Source organism: Bufo bufo, chromosome 2, assembly GCF_905171765.1.
Source record: "Bufo bufo chromosome 2, aBufBuf1.1, whole genome shotgun sequence".
Lineage (NCBI taxonomy): Eukaryota > Metazoa > Chordata > Amphibia > Anura > Bufonidae > Bufo > Bufo bufo.
In genome coordinates this window covers 599,200,648-599,217,644 of record NC_053390.1, presented here as the reverse complement: position 1 = coordinate 599,217,644, position 16,997 = coordinate 599,200,648, and the positions used below count along the sequence as shown (strand labels likewise).

The following is a 16,997-nucleotide window of genomic DNA, read 5'->3' as shown; positions in this document are numbered from 1 at the left end:
TACAATGAGAGTTCATATACAGTAAAATTATGCATAAACATATCTGATACATAATAGGTAATGATGTTCTTCTAGTAATAAATATGAGATGATGTTAGAAGCAAATGTACATTTATCAAAGTATCATTTTTCTATTATATCCGATCATAGGTCATAAGATATGGTTAATAATTAAACCAAACCAAACATATTGGAAAACTCCCTCCCCCACCCCCCTATTTCTGTCTATCTTACTCCTTGCCCGCCTAGCATCTAAGATCTCCTATTGTTCTTGATGAGATATCTTAAATTCTGATTCCTTTTATTTTCAAATATATATACTATTTGGAAAAAAGTGTGTACCAAGGGTCTGATGAATCCAATTTTAGAAACCACTCTGTGTGTTTAAAAGGTCGTACAATTTCCTGGATCTCCTCTGTCTTAAGGAAATTCGAAACATATGGTCTCTATCTTCCAAAGAAAGATTTGGTTGATTTAGATTTGCAGTATTCAGCTTCTGATTTCTCCAAAATTAGACATCTTGTGGTCATTTGGAATGGTTCAGAAATTTGTGGGACACTTGTGTTTAGCCAGTGCCTTAACAAACTCCTTTTGGCAGCTAACAATATCACATGAAACACTGGTGGAAACTTGACCTTACATGCTTCTGTCTGCATATGAAATAGAAATAAAATCGGGTCCAAGGGAAGTGTTATATGGGTTTTAGTTTCAATAAAGGCTATAAGAGAGTTCCAAAACTCTTTTACCTTAGGACAAGCCCATAGACCATGTGTCATATCTGTGTTTGGCGTTTGGCATTTCGGACAATGTGTTATTTTATTTTCATAAATTTTCTCGGGAGTTCTAGGAACATAGAAACCATATATCGCCCTGTGTATAACTTTGAATTGCGTTTCCCGCCATATTTCATTTCCTATAGGTTTGCGGACTCTCTCCCAACCCTCCAATATATCATCTGGTATGGATAGTTTCGGGAACTCTTTGCGCCAACCTTTAAACAGACTTGTATCCCCTTTTTTTGACATTATATCATTTATACATCTATAAATGTAGGCCAATGAATTTGTCGTTCCTCCTGAAATGACCAGAGAGTCAAATAGATTTGTTCTACATTCATTGGATAGGTCTTGTACTCTGGGTTTTAGAAAAGCAAAGAGATGTTGATAAGCAAGAAAATGAGAGCTCGGGATGCTATACATATCCTGAACTTCTCTAAAATCCAGATATCTTTTTTCCCTCAGGTTCATCATGTGTCTAACTTCCCTAATTCTCAGTCCTGCTAAGTTTCAGCGCCCGGGGTACCAAGGAGTATTTTGTGTGTAAACTAGCATTTAGGTTCCAGGGTCTAGCTAATTCAGTTTCAATAGGAAGGACAGAATAGTATGAGGTGCCTTTTTAACCAGTCTAAACAGTGTCTCATCAGACTTGCTAGATTGTACCGTCACCCCTCAGTTTTGATCGGGATAGTGAGTTGAGCGATATCCTCGCTTTTCCCTGTTTCCATATGAAAGAACGGAACGTATCATTTTCAGGAGATGGCAGCGACCTAAAAATGACAAAGGTATATTTTACCCATGATTTGAGCTCCGTTATAATTTTGGTAAATATTGGAGGGTAATTAAGGGAATATAATGATTCTGGAGTTTTATCCAATACGTATTCCTAGGTATTTTATGAAGAGGGGCGCAATAGAGACTGGGGTGTTTCTTAAAGCAGTTTTGTTGAGAGTTTGGGCCGGGGACAAATCTAACATTTCACATTTGGTTAAGTTTACTTTGAAACCAGATAATTTTTTGAAACGTGCTAATAGATCGAAAATTGGTGGAAGCTCTAACTGAGGTTGTGACAAGAATATAAGCAAGTCCTCTGCGAATAGAGCGTGTGACAAAGTGAGATTTCCTATTTTGATCCCTGGGATTGATTCAGATTTCGCAATTTGTTTGGAAAGCGGTTCCAGGGCTAGATTGAAGAGTTGGGGTGATAAGGGGCACCCTTGTCTTGTGCCCTTCTGTAAGTTAAAGGTCTGTGATAAATGACCTGGAATAGCAATCCTAGCTGTAGGGGTGTTATATAAGGAGGAAATATATGTCCTAAAGTAGCCTTTAAATCCCATGGCATCTAATACTTTGTTGAGCCATGTCCAACTAACATTGTCAAATGCTTTCTCCGCATCTATTGCGAGTAAAGCAGGGGATGTATGAAGATGCGGTGATAATTTAATGGCATCTAGAATTGCTAATACCTTTCTTATGTTGTATACTGCCGATCTGCCTTTAATGAAACCTGTCTGATATTCTGACACAATTTTGGGCATTATCACTGATAATCTATCTGCCATTATCTTTGAAAGGTATTTAAGATCGTTGTCAATTAACGGGATCGGGCGATCTGATTACGGTAAAGTATTCTCTCTGCCTGGCTTCGGTAAAACTTTTATGTAAGCTGTATTCATATCTGAAGGTATCGGGAGTCCCTGTACAATTTGGTTATATAAAGATGTGAGTGGGGGAGATTTTGTGAGGTAAAATTTAGTAAAATTCATTTGTAAATCCATCCGGATCTGGGGCTTTACCATTCTTCGAGTTACGTATGACATTTAGAACTTCTTCCGTAATGGACCGGTTTAATATCTCTAGATCTTCCTCAGTAACTCGCGTCAATGATGTTAAATAATGATGTGAATCTATCTTTTGTTCATCTGTTGTTAATTGTGTAAAGGGATTTATAAAAGTCTTAATATTTCCTTTGGGTTATGACATTGTTTTTCCTTGGGAATTTTTCAGGGTGGAAATCATCGAGGTGTATTTCTGTCCCTTTGCTAATGAAGCTAGGAGTTTACCCGATTTTATTTCCAAATTTGAAAAGATGGGCTTCTCTTTTCAAACCATAAAACTCCTCTTTTTGTTTTAGCCAACTTTTCATATTCTGACTTTGTTGCTACCCATTGTTGTTTATTTAAAGGGGAATGGTATGTTTGAAACTACTAGGTATAAGCACTTTGTAGTGCTTTCGACAATTCTTGTATCTTTGTTTGGATGGATTTTTTTAAGCCTCTAGTATAAGCCAGTATCTGGCCCCTTATTACCGCTTTTCCTGCCCTCCAGAGAAATTGGGGATCACCACTTTGTGAATTAGTATCCCAGTATTCAACCCACCAGTGTGTGAACTTCTCAGAGAATTGCTAATTTTTGGATAAGTCAGATGGAAATCTCCATACAAAATCGTTACCTTTCTTAACTGAGTCTAATATGACTGGAGAGTGATCGGAAATTACCAAATCTCCTATTTCTATGGCAGCTGTTTTCCGTAATGTTTCCTCTGAAACTAGGAAATAATCAAGCCTCGACCAAGAATTGTGTGGCGAGGAGAAATGTGTGAACTGCCTCCCTTCTGGGTTGAAGTTTCGCCATACATCGATCAATCCCACACACGACATTACTGTCTGCATTGTTTTGTCTCTATGTCTGGGAACCCTAGTTTTGTTAATGCTTGAGCGGCGATCTTCTGCATGTGACATAACCGTATTCATATCCCCTGCAATGATTTTGTTAGCTATCGTATCTGTAAGTAACATCTCCCTTAGCTCTCCAAAAAACTCAGTATTGATGTCATTCGGACCATAAACGTTATATATGCTCCAAGATTCCAGCGATGAGCTGAGAAGTATGTGTATCAAACGTCCCTCCTTAGTTTCTAAGTGCTGAACCTTCATATGGGCAAGCTTTTTGTGTATTTTGTGTATTAAAATTAAGACCCCACCTTTCTTCCCTTCTGCTGGCGAGCCCATAACCCTGCCCACCCATAGCCTTTGTAAACGAGAATATTCTTCTGCATGAAGATGCGTTTCCTGTAATAAAGCGATATCTGCCCCAAGTCGCTTTAGATGTCTCAATATCATCAATCTTTTCTGTGGAGATTTCAGGCCCTTTACATTCCACATAATAAACCTCAACATTTTATAAGCTCTTTAGGACAATTATGTAGGAGCAATCTCATATTATTATGTAGGCTAAATGGTTTGTGCATAAGACAGATCGTTTCCCCACAACATGTTGAAATAACCTCATTAACGTAACTGCAATATAACAAAATAAAGTCCCTATTGGAACAGAAATTGCTGACTTCACTTCTTCCCAGCATGACTTCCCAAACTTCCCACAGTACACACTTTGGTAGGAGTATCTCCCTGACTTGCTTTGACTGGGAAGAAGGTTGGGAATCAACATGTCATAATACAATTTGAAAGTTCTTGCTGAATATGACGCCTTATAACATCTGAGTTAGGCGTGTAACAGAAAAAAGTGGTAAGTGTAGTTTATAAGAATATATGGATATACAGATATCCAAATATACGGCTATACGAACATACGAATGTATGAATATACGAACACACGAACATACGCTACCACATGTGACACTCAAAAAGATTCTTCTGCCTTTTGCGGTAGTCTCTGGGTATCTGGTCTTCACTTTCGTTTCCTCTCGACATGGGATCCGAGGACGGGTTCGATGCAGATCTGCGTTGGTTGTATCCTCGTTGTCTCGAATTTTCTCCCTCAAGAGCGCCATCTTGTATCGCCGCTTTGGCCTCTTGCGGTGAATGATAGGTAACATAAGATCCATCAGCAGTGTATACCCGTAAAATTTAACTTGCGCATGAAATAAATTAGAGCAAATGGAGGAGAATTATTTTCTCTTTTTTGACACGGTTGCCGAAAAGTCTTCAAAGATTAGCACTCGGTGACCCCTTATCTCTAGTGGGCTCTGATGGCGTTTATAAGCCCTAAGAATCGCGGCCTTATCGGAAAAGTCCAGGTATCTAGTGATTACTTGCCGGGGACGCTGTCTGAGTGCTGGATGAAAGGTGGATTCCAGTTCTCCGCGATTTTGGATGGCTGGAGGTGCACCAATTCTGTGCGCTCAAGTAGAAGAGATATTAAGCGCTTCAGGGATGTCTTTTTCGCATAGGATCTTTAGGTCTTGTAACGGGATAGACTCTGGTAGACCCACCAGCCTTAAATTATTTCGCCGGGAGCGATTCTCAAGATCATCCAATTTATTGCTTATTCTTTTATTTTCTTTGAGTAAGGTGTCATTAGTGCGTACAAGGTGATATTGCTCATCTTCCAGATTGGCGATTCTGTCCTCCACTTCAGTCAGACGCCTACCATGATCTGTCAGTTCCTTTTGCAGATTTGATAAGGAGTCAGATACGGTGTTGGCTAGAGAGTCTTGTAAATCAGGGAGGATTCTAGCTGCAACCTCCAAAGCCAGTCGCTTGTAGTCCACCTTCACAGGGTCATTTATATTCTCGTAGTTTTCCAGATCTTCTTGGATTTCTTGCGATCCTGGAGGTATACAGTCTGGATCTATCGGAGGAGCAGGATCCGCCATCTTTGGTGGTAGCGTGGTTGCGCCTGCTGATTTGTGTCGATTCCCTTGGCGAGTTCTGCTCCCCATATGTTTAATATACCGGTTCATATAGTCCGGTGCCTGTAAGTGATTGCCTTTTCGCCCAGTACTAGGAAACTTGCCAGTGCTGGTTAGATGGGGGCAAAGTTTTTCGCAAGTCAGTGCAGCAGAGCTCTAACAAGCGTGACCGCTCATGCTGGCGCCAGAACCGGAAGCCATAATAACATTTTTGAAACAAAAAAAATAATAAAAATGTTTTAGTGTCTCCACAGTCTGAGAGCCATAGCTTTTTTATTTTTTGGCCAATTGTCTTAGGTAGGGTCTAATTTTTTGCGGGATGAGGTGACTGTTTGATTGGTACTATTTTGGAGGCATACGCCTTTTTGATCGCTTAGTGTTGCACTTTTTTTTTTGTGATGGTAGTTGACAAAAAATGTCTTTTTGCACTGTTTTTTATTTTTTTTATTTTTAGGGTGTTCACCTGAGGGGTTAGGTCATGTGAAATTTTTATAGAGCTGGTTGTTACGGACGCGGCAATACCAAACATGTTTAGGGTATTTTATTTTCTTCATTTTTACCCAATTATAAATGTGCGTATATGGGAAAATGTTTTTTGATTTCTTTTTTTACTTTTTTTTTTACACTTTTTTGACTCAGACCCACTTGGTTCTTGAAGATCTAGTGGGTCTGATGGCTCTACAATACACTGCAGTAAACTGTATACTGTATAGTGTACTGCAGTACTGAAGAAAAGAGAGAAAATCCAGCTCTTGATAGCAGGGAATCTTTTATTCACAGCGGTATAAAAACTTCCACATACGCAGGGCAGTCAAATCTACGCGTTTCGGACCTTTACATGCTGGTCCTTACTCATGATAAGAGTGTACTGCAGTGTATTTTAATTCACAGTAAGCCTGATCAGGTTCCTGCCATGGCAATCCTGGATGCCTGTGTAAGGCATCCATTTGCCATGGTAACCATCGGGACGCTGCCACAGCAGCGCAGCGCCCGATGGGGGGCGGAGGGAGCTTTCTCCCTGTTAACCCCTTCCATACAGTGGTCCCTACGGACTGTGGCATGGAAGGGGTTAAACGGCCAACAACAGTGCCAGCACTGATGTCGGCCGTTACAGTAGATTGTCACCTGTATGTTACAGCTGACAATCTGCTACCGCTCAGCCATCCTGAATAATTGTGGGGGGTTGGCCCCCTCATTATTACCTGGTCTCGCTCGGCCATCCTGAAGGGGGGCGGATTGGGGTGTAGCCCCGATCTCCTCAACACTCACTGAGGAGATCGGAACTGCGCTGCTGAACCCTGCGATTGGTCAGTTTAATCTGACTGACCAATTGCAGCGATCCAAAGGCAGGGACCGCTGTGATTGGTGCCCTGCCGGATGCCTGGACAGCTCAGCTGTCTGTAGCACCCGCTTAGATGTCGGTGTCACCGCAAGTGTACTTGCGGTGACACTTTGATCTCATGACGTACTGTGCACGTCATGATGCGGTAACTAATACAACAGTACGTCATTAGTCACTAAGGGGTTAAGCCACTCCCCTTTCCCCAAAATCAAAATAAATAAACAATAAAAAAAAAATTATATGCATCACCAATTCCGAAAATGCCCGTAAAATATAAAAATATATATCCCCTACAGTGAAAGGCATAAAGTAAAAAAATTAAAAATGGCAAATTCGCCATAAAAATTAGTGATCAAAAAGTCACACACCCTTCAAATAGTGTCATTGAAAAGCACAGATCACCCCCCAAAAAACGAGCTCTCATACAGCTCCTTACACATAACTACAAAAGAGTAAAAATATGGCGATGAAAAGAAAAAATAATTATTTTCAAGGTTTTTATGTGTTTTTGTATTAAAATGCAATAAAAACTATATAAGTGTGGTGTCGTTGTAATCGTACTGACCTGGAGAATGAAGTTAACAGGTCAATTTTACTGCATAAGGAACACAGTAAAAAAAAAACAACCCATAAAACTGTGACAGAATTGCACTGGATATGGTTTATTTACTCAATAAAAGTCTTTGGTGGAAAAATGTTCCTAAAAGGAATGAGCTGTGTATTTACTTCATGTAAGTTAGGCCTCATGCACACGACCGTTTTTTTTTACGGTCCGCAAAAACGGGGTCCGTAGGTCCGTGATCCGTGACCGTTTTTTCGTCCGTGGGTTTTCCTTGATTTTTGGAGGATCCACGGACATGAAAAAACAGTCGTTTTGGTGTCCGCCTGGCCGTGCGGAGCCAAACGGATCCGTCCTGAATTACAATGCAAGTCAATGAGGACGGATCCGTTTGACGTTGACACAATATGGTGCAATTTCAAACGGATCCGTCCCCCATTGACTTACAATGTAAAGTCAGGAGTTAATATACCATAGGACCGGAGTTTTCTCCAATCCGATGGTATATTTTAACTTGAAGCGTCCCCATCACCATGGGAACGCCTCTATGTTAGAATATACTGTCGGATATGAGTTACATCGTGAACCTCATATCCGACAGTATATTCTAACACAGAGGCGTTCCCATAGTGATGGGGACGCTTCTAGTTAGAATATACTGAGAACTGTGTACATGACTGCCCCCTGCTGCCTGGCAGCACCCGATCTCTTACAGGGGGCTGTGATCCGCACAATTAACCCCTCAGGTGCTGCACCTGAAGGGGTTAATTGTGCTTATCATAGCCCCCTATAAGAGATCAGGGGCTGCCAGGCAGCAGGGGGCAGACCCCCCTCCCTCCCCAGTTTGAATATCATTGGTGGCAAGTGTGCGGCCCCCCCCGCCCCCCCCCCCCCTATTGTAATATCATTGGTGGCCAGTGTGCGGCCTCCCCCCCCCCCTCTATTGTATTAATATCATTGGTGGCCAGTGTGCGGCCTCCCCTCCCCCCCCCCCCTCCGTCGGCCCCCCCCCCCCCCTCTATTGTAATTTCATTGGTGGCCAGTGGGCGACCTCCCCTCTCCCCCCCCCCCCCCCCCCGCCCGATCATTGGTGGCAGCGGAGATTCCGATCGGAGTCCCAGTTTAATCGCTCTGGGGCTCCGATCGGTAACCATGGCAACCAGGACGCTACTGCAGGCCTGGTTGCCATGGTTACTTAGCAATATTACAATATTAGAAGCATCACTTCATACTTACCTACTGGCTTCTGCGATGTCTGTCCGGCCGGGAGCTCCTCCTACAGGGCAGTGACAGATCAATGCGCCGCACAGACCTGTCACTTACCAGTAGGAGGAGCTCCCGGCCGGACACACATCGCAGCAGCCAGCAGGTAGGTATGAAGTGATGCTTCTAATATTGTAATATTGCTAAGTAACCATGGCAACCAGGCCTGCAGTAGCGTCCTGGTTGCCATGGTTACCGATCACTATGGGAACGCCTCTGTGTTAGAATATACTGTCGGATTTGAGTTTTCACGAAGTGAAAACTCCTCTCTGAAAAAGCTTTTATGCAGACGGATCTTCGGATCCGTCGGTATAAAATGTAACCTACGGCCACGGATCACGGACGCGGATGCCAATCTTGTGTGCATCCGTGTTCTTTCACGGACCCATTGACTTGAATGGGTCCGTGAACCGTTGTCCGTCAAAAAAATAGGACAGGTCCTATTTTTTTGACGGACAGGAAACACGGATCACGGATGCGGCTGCAAAACAGTGCATTTTTCGATTTTTCCACGGACCCATTGAAAGTCAATGGGTCCGCGAAAAAAAACGGAAAACGGCACAACGGCCACGGATGCACACAACGGTCGTGTGCATGAGGCCTTAAGATGAGAAATTGTGTTTTGTCTTTAGTTTTCTTTTAAAAATAAAAATAAAAAAATTCTGGGGAGCAAGAAAAAACAAAAGTTTTTGTACAGCTCACCCTGAATTTGTGTAATCCAGACACTCTCGTAATATGAAGAAAAAGGCAGCACAGAAGAATCCCCCGGATCTGGGGTCATGAGAGACTTCAGTAACAAATTTTCAATAGGAATTTAAGGGTACTTTCACACTAGCGTTTTTCTTTTCCGGCACTGAGTTCCGTCAAAAGGGCTCTATACCGGAAAAGAACTGATCAGTTTTATCCCCATGCATTCTGAATGGAGAGCAATCTGTTCAGGATACATCAGGATGTCTTCAGTTCAGTCTTTTTGACTGATCAGGCAAAAGATAAAACCGCAGCATGCTACGGTTTTATCTCCGGCCCAAAAAACTGAAGACTTGCCTGAATGCCGGATCCAGCATTTTTTCCATAGGAATGTATTAGTGCCGGATCCGGCATTCAAAATACCGGAATGCCGCATCCGTCCTTCCGGTGTGCGCATGAAAAAAGGTGAAAAAAATAAATGTCGGATACGTATTGCCGGATGACACCGGAAAGACGGATCCGGCATTTCAATGCATTTTTCTGACTGATCAGGATCCTGATCACTCTTACAAATGCCATCAGTTGGCATACGTTTTTCCGGATGCGGCAGGCAGTTCCGGCGACGGAACTGCTTGCCGGATCCCTCTGCCGCAAGTGTGAAAGTAGCCTAAACTAAAACGTAACTTTTATTTAAATAAAATAAAAACTCCATGTTGTCCTCGGGGGCAGCCATATTAATGGCACGACTTCTTTTCTTTATTTGCTGTTGAGTCAGTCATGTATACCTTATGGCAGCTGAAATGAATGGGCTTCAATTGTCATTCATTTAAAAGCCTCAAGGAAGTATTGGTGGTATATATTCCCCTGCGGAGACTGGAGGAAATGCATAAAGAGTCTACTTAGCAGAGCAGTGTCTGCCAAGGTCCTGTGCCCTTGCTCTGCTAATCAGAGTAGTGGCACAGGCAGGAAATTGCCCAGTTACAGTTGTCACTACTAGGGTTGTGCTAGACCTGTTTATACCTAGTAGCAGCCTCCTAGCACTGGCATTCCGGTGAACATGTGACCACTCGCATGATGACTGTAATGAAGCAGTGCCACCATCTTTATTCTATATACTTTCCTCATTGAGTGAACCGAGAAGACAGAAGCAGTGAAAACCACTTCTTTCTTCTTCCCAGGGTCCCCAATAAACTCACGCTGTATATATACAATGTGTGGGTTTTGAAGGCCTGGACCACCCATCGTGTATATATACTGTGGGTGGGCGATAAGCAGTTAAGTTGGGCATACACATTTGATGAATATTCCCTGAACCCCTTACATAAATATATATATATTTTTGACTTTCAGGTTAACTGACCTTGGTTTTGACGTGAGGCGCTATGATAACCTCAAAGCTGTGGAAATTCTTGAAAAGGTCCATGATGGTAAATTGATTCAATATTTTTAATCTTTAATTTTTCCCCATTCTTAGGGCTCATTCAGACGGCCGTATGCTGTCCGCAAAAATACTGAATGCTATCCGTTTTTTTGCGGATCCGCAAAAAAAATGAAACATGTCCTATACTTGTCCGTGAAAATCAGGACATGGCCCCATTGAAGTCTATGGGTCCGCAAAAATACTGAATGCTATCCGTTTTTTTGCAGATCCGTTTTTTTGCGGATCCGCAAAAAAACGGATAGCATTCAGTATTTTTGCGGACAGCATACGGCCGTCTGAATGAGCCCTAAATTTGAGAAAATAAAAGCACAAAAGCAGAATATTTTTTCTTAATGATGCATTAATGATACATTGTGGCTGTATGTAAAATATCAGTGGTGATGTGTTGTCTTACAGTAAAGGTCCATTCACACGTCCGCAATTCCGTTCCGCGGAACGGAATTGCGGACCCATTCATTTCTATGGGGCCGCATGATGCACTGCCCGGATCCAGAAATGCGGACCCGCACTTCCGGGTCCGCATTTCCGTTCCCGAAAAAAATAGAACATGTCCTATTCTTGTCCGCAATTGCGGACAAGATTAGGCATATTCTATTTAGTGCTGGCGATGTGCGGTCCGCAAAATGCGGAACGCACATTGCCGATGTCCGTGCTTTGCGGATCCGCAAAACACACACGGATGTGTGAATGGACCCTTACTTAGTGTCACATGACAGCAGTGTCTAAAGGCCCCCGTACACATTCAATAGCTGTCCACCAAACGATAATTCAGCCGACAGCTGTCTCTCCCTACTCCCCCATACAGATTGGGGCACATTTACTAAGCTTTCCTTTTTTTGGAGCAAAAAAAACCCCGGGTGCATTGGAAACTTTTGGCTTTGATTTGCGCCTTTATTATCCTTACATAAATCAGGTTTTTCTTTTTTGCTTTAAGGCCTCGACAGTATTTTTTCACGGTCCGCAAAACGGGGTTCTGTTGTTCCGTGATCCGTTTCCGTTTTTGTTTCCGTGTGTCTTCCTTGATTTTTGGAGGATCACCAGACATGAAGGAAAGTAAAAAAAAATCTAAGTCAAGTTTGCCTTGCAAATGAAAAAACGGACGCGCGGACGCGGATGACAATCTTGTGTGCCTCCGTGTTTTTTCACGGACCCATTGACTTGAATGGGTCCGCGAACCGTTGTCCGTGAAAAAAATAGGACAGGTCATATTTTTTTGACGGACTGGAAACACGGATCACGGACACGGATGACAAACGGTGCATTATCCGAGTTTTCAACGGACCCATTGAAAGTCAATGGGTCCGCAGAAAATCACGGAAAACGGAACAACGGACACGGAACACAACAACGGTCGTGTGCATGAGGCCTTAGTCTGACATCTAGTGGTTGTTTTCTTGTAAGACAGATTCATAATCACGAAGACTGGTCTAATAAGTATGCGCATGAAATTGTGGCGCAAATGAATTGGGCGCACATCTGCATAAAAGAAGCCAAATTGTGGCGCAACTCACCACTCAAAACAGACACAGAAAACTACACCAGCCCCAGAGTGGAGTAGAAATTAGACTGTTTTTACGACTAAATAGGAGCAAAAGATTGAAAACTTCTGAATTAGTCTTAAAACTCAAAATAGGCGCAACAGGCACAAATGCCTCCAAAACAGACGCAAAATCGGTTGGTAAAGAGACTGAAAAAATAAGACAGTCGGAAACAGGCTTTTTACTCATGAAAAGAGGAGCAGACACTATAGTAAATCTGCCCCATTCTGTTTGGCTGAACGTCATGTGTATTCAATGGGGAGAAGAGACCAAAAGGATCAGGCAAAAATAATTATTTTGTTCAATCCTTTTTTCCCCCCGATATCATCTGTAGGGGGAGAATTTGGAGCTCCCTATACACCCTATGTCTAGCAATCAAAGATCTGTCACTAAGAGGTACACTACCCAAAAGTAGCATCTGAGAGATGTTTTATAAGGCAGCAGGGGAAGCACTTTTATGTCCTCTTCTGTTCTAATCAGACCACACCTGTAATAATTTACATATCTGTCTGAGACATAACTACATGCCCAGCAATTCAACATTTCTCTTTGGGTACGTAACTAGCCTACGTTTTAGCGATCGTATAAATAATGTTTTATTCGTTTTTTATTCTTTGTCTGCTTCTGCTAGTCTCTAAATCTGCTTTTGCTTTCCAATTGACCTTCCCAGCTGCAACAAGCGATCACAGTGATGCTGACTGCTTCCTCTGTGTGTTCTTGAGCCATGGAGAAGATAATCACGTTTATGCTTATGATGCTAAAATTGAAATTCAAAGACTGACCTCTTTATTCAAAGGAGACAAGTGCCAGAGTTTAGTGGGAAAACCTAAGATTTTCATAATCCAGGTAAATATTTAATGGTTAAATGATGGCTAGTGATTTTGCGCCATGATTTAAAAAGACATACCGGTAAATCATCATCAATATTGTAAATTCACCAATGTTCTCAATCACCTTAATTACAAATCTGCTGACTGATGCCCTTTATTTCACACTGGTGATGAAAATCGTACTGGTCACAAGGTCTAATAATACACTACTTCTTGGTCTGTGCAGATCACCTTTTAGCAGTTATCTCCTTATAATTACAGGCATAATTACAGTGACAGATAACATAGATAGATATGATCCACCAGGGGCGTAACTACCAAAGCGGCAGACCAGGCGACTGCTATGGGGCCCAGGCCAAGAGGGGCCCAGTCTTAGTTGGGATTCTCTCCTCTTCTACTAGAGGTGAAAACTTGGTCAGGACTGTACCCTCTTAAGGAACTACTTTTAGCAAATGAGGCAGTGGAAAAAATGGCCCAAGGATCGTTGAAAGGGGTTTAGGCGGAAACCCTTCTGTCCCGTGTGGGGGGTCCTGGTTTGATCCTTGCCATAAGTCCCTTACTTCTCTATGTACGCCACTGGGATCCACCATTCACAATAGGTGATATCATAGTTTATATGCCCTATACTTCATAGTAGGGGGTAAATGTATTCCTTTAAGACAGATTTAAATGGTTACAGCACCTCTTTTTGAACAGTAAAGGTTAGGCTATGCATGGCGTGGATGCTCTGATGTGGCAGCATTTACAGTAGCTTTCAGAAATCTTATCCACACACAGAAAAACCCTGCAGCATACAGACCTGCACTGTGGTTTTTCCATCCGCATGTCAATTTATGCTGCAACTTTTACTTGCAGATTTCAATCTTCCCAATGAAAAGGTTGAAAGCAGCCATTTGCAATGCTAATTTCAGCCAGATCCGCTGCGGACGGCTAACCTTACCATAAAGGCAATAATTCTGTTCACCCTTGATTTAGTGATGGGAAAATTGCTCATCCCATTCAGGATCGGCAGCCCATGCAATGTGCCTTATATAATACTGCAGCAGTTGGGACACTTTCTTACTAGCAGCTGGTTAAGAACCATTCTTAAAAATGAAAGGGAGCCATACTTGTCCTTTTCAGGTAGTTCCTTCTCCTTTGCCAAGCACTGATTGACTGACGTCTGTGCTAGATTTCCTCATAAGGAAAAGTAATGTCTATGTAGTGCCTCTCGCCCCCTAGTGGTTAAAACATGGAAATGAGATTTTTGTGGCATAGCATCAGAACAACACTTTGTACTAAAGAAACCGCCCGAATATGAAACGCTTAGATGAATAAGGCCTCTTTCACACGACAGTATGTCTTTTTCAGTGTTTTGCGGTCCGTTTTAAACCGATCCGTTGTTCCGTTTTTGTTTCCGTTGTGTTTCCGTTTCCGTTCCGTTTTTCCGTTCCGTTTTTCCGTATGGCAAATACAGTATACAGTAATTTCATAGAAAAAATTGGGCTGGGCATAACATTTTCAATAGATGGATCCGCAAAAAACGGAACGGATACGGAAGACATACGGATGCACTTCCGTATGCATTCCGTTTTTTTGCGGACCCATAGACTTTAATGGAGCCACGGAACGTGATTTGCGGCCAAATATAGGACATTTTCTATGTTAAAACGGAACGGAAAAACGGAAACGGAATGCATACGGAGTACATTCCGTTTTTTTTGCGGAACCATTGAAATCAATGGTTCCATATACGGACCGCAAAAAACGGCCCGTAAACGGGGGGAAAAAACGGTCATGTGAAAGAGGCCTAAGGCTGCTGGTTTCTGAGAAGGAATCGCAAAAGCGAAAAATCACTAGAATTAGGGGCCGCAGCGCTGCTGCCTCTTCACTGATTTTCAATACACAGTGGATAGACGGAAGCTGCCTCTTCACTCTATGGCATGGGGAGGACCCTGAGGTTGGACCCGTAATGATCATGTTATAGCATATCCTGGTAGTATGCTATAATGTTAAATGATGGAAATTCCCTTTAAATATATTGGAACAATTAATAATCTGAAAGATATTCTGGATTTGACTTCTTTTTTTATTTTTATTTATTCTCCCTTGACTCTAGGCATGCCGAGGTGCACAACATGATGAACCAGTCATGGCTACTGACAGGACTGACAGCAGAGAGGACATTCCTGAGACCAATATCACTGAAGTAGATGCAGCTTCTGTCTATACTCTGCCTGCAGGGGCTGACTTCATCATGTGCTATTCTGTTGCAGAAGGTATCCATGTTTGTATTGTAAGGGTTTAGGATACTTTCACACTTGCGTTTTTCTTTTCCGGCACTGAGTTCCGTCCTAGGGGCTCTATACCGGAAAAGAACTGATCCGTCATATCCCCATGCATTCTGAATGGATAGTAATCCGATCAGGATGCATCAGGATGTCTTCAGTTCAGTCTTTTTGCCTTTTCAGGACGGAGGTAATATCGCAGCATGCTACGGTTTTATCTCCGTCCCAAAAAGCTGAAGACTTGCATGAATGCATTTTTTTCCATAGGAATGTATTAGTGCCAGATCCGGAATTCAAAATACCAGAATGCCGGATCCGTCCTTCCGGTCTGCGCATGAGCAGATCGAAAAAAAAGGTGAAAAAAAGAAATGCTGGATCCGTTTTTTTACAGATTACACCGGAAAGACGAATCTGGCATTTCAAAGCATTTTTCGGATTGATCAGGCATTTTTCAGACTGATCAGGGTCCTGATCAGTCTTACAAATGTCATCAGTTGGCATACGTTTTGCCGGCAGGCAGTTCCGGCTCCTGGCTGGCATAGGCTTGAATTTTTGGCGCACAGAGTGCCAGAGATGTAACTAATCTATTAAGAAGCATGACATCCATGGGCTAATTAAATAGGATTAATAGTGGAATTATTATTGCAAGAGTTCATTTACTGTGTGTACATGATTGGTTGCTGTGGGCAAGAATATTTTTCTCTCTTAGACAGTTTTGATTTGTGTATTCCACTGTGTACAGTTTTTATGTAAAACACAACATTTATTATAATGGTCCATGCAGGGAGATGAGAGGCAGGCTGAGAAGATGTGCCTTCGCAGTTACAGTTAGCACTATGTATGTCTGCTTTAACCATGTGATTACTGCAGCCAGTCAGAGAAGAAATGAGTTGTTGGCAACATAGCTTGCCTTTTATATAATAGTGTAATAATAGAATTTCAGGGATTGTGGAGTTTCTACATTATAATTTTTGGTATATTCATATAGGAATGGTTAAAGTGAAGCTCTACTGTGGAGTGTTATGATCACTTCTTAGAAATCAATCTGCTGAGCGCTATCACAGAGCTCCAGCGCAGTAATTTTTTTTTACCCCCGCCCCCCAAGGTGCTTTAATATATAGAGTAAGATACATTCCCAGCTAACTACTTTGTGGGCTAATGCAGAACATGGGAAGGAGAACGATTAGCCAACATTCACTCCTCCTGGATGGCATAGTAACATTGGGCCCCATAGTAAAAGCTGGAATGAGACCCCAAACCACTAGGACTATCTCAGTACATTTGTAACTTTTGGTTTAAAACACATTACTATAATGTATCGTGTTTATATGTAAGATTTACTATTATATTAAAGGGGAACTAAACCCTGAAAAAAACAAGACACAAATACATTGAATCCATAGTGCACACAGCTATGTCTGAAAGGTGCTCCTCAAACCGCCGGCATAAACAGCTTAAGAGTTCTTGCTGACAAAGCACTTTTTCTTCCCCCCTGATAAAGTGGAATTTTGCTTTTTGGAAATTAGAGATTTATATCTGTCTCCGTATTAAGTCCCTTTTATTCTGTTCTTAGATTGTTGTCTTTGTTTCCCATATAACCCGATTATTCGGTGTACTATATACCCCCCTCCAGTCCTTCA

At 42.1% G+C, this 16,997-nt stretch overlaps 1 protein-coding gene across 2 annotated transcripts in view; it reads left to right on the top strand.

Moving 5' to 3' along the window:
- The window catches only part of CASP6 (caspase 6), a 71,669-nt gene that overhangs the window by 46,957 nt on the left and 7,715 nt on the right, over positions 1-16,997 (top strand). For both annotated transcript variants that reach the window (XM_040418364.1, XM_040418363.1), the window contains 3 exons: positions 10,632-10,708; positions 12,931-13,106; positions 15,189-15,348. In XM_040418364.1, coding sequence (XP_040274298.1) covers positions 10,632-10,708; positions 12,931-13,106; positions 15,189-15,348 — 413 coding nt within the window. The remainder of the gene's footprint in view (positions 1-10,631; positions 10,709-12,930; positions 13,107-15,188; positions 15,349-16,997) is intronic.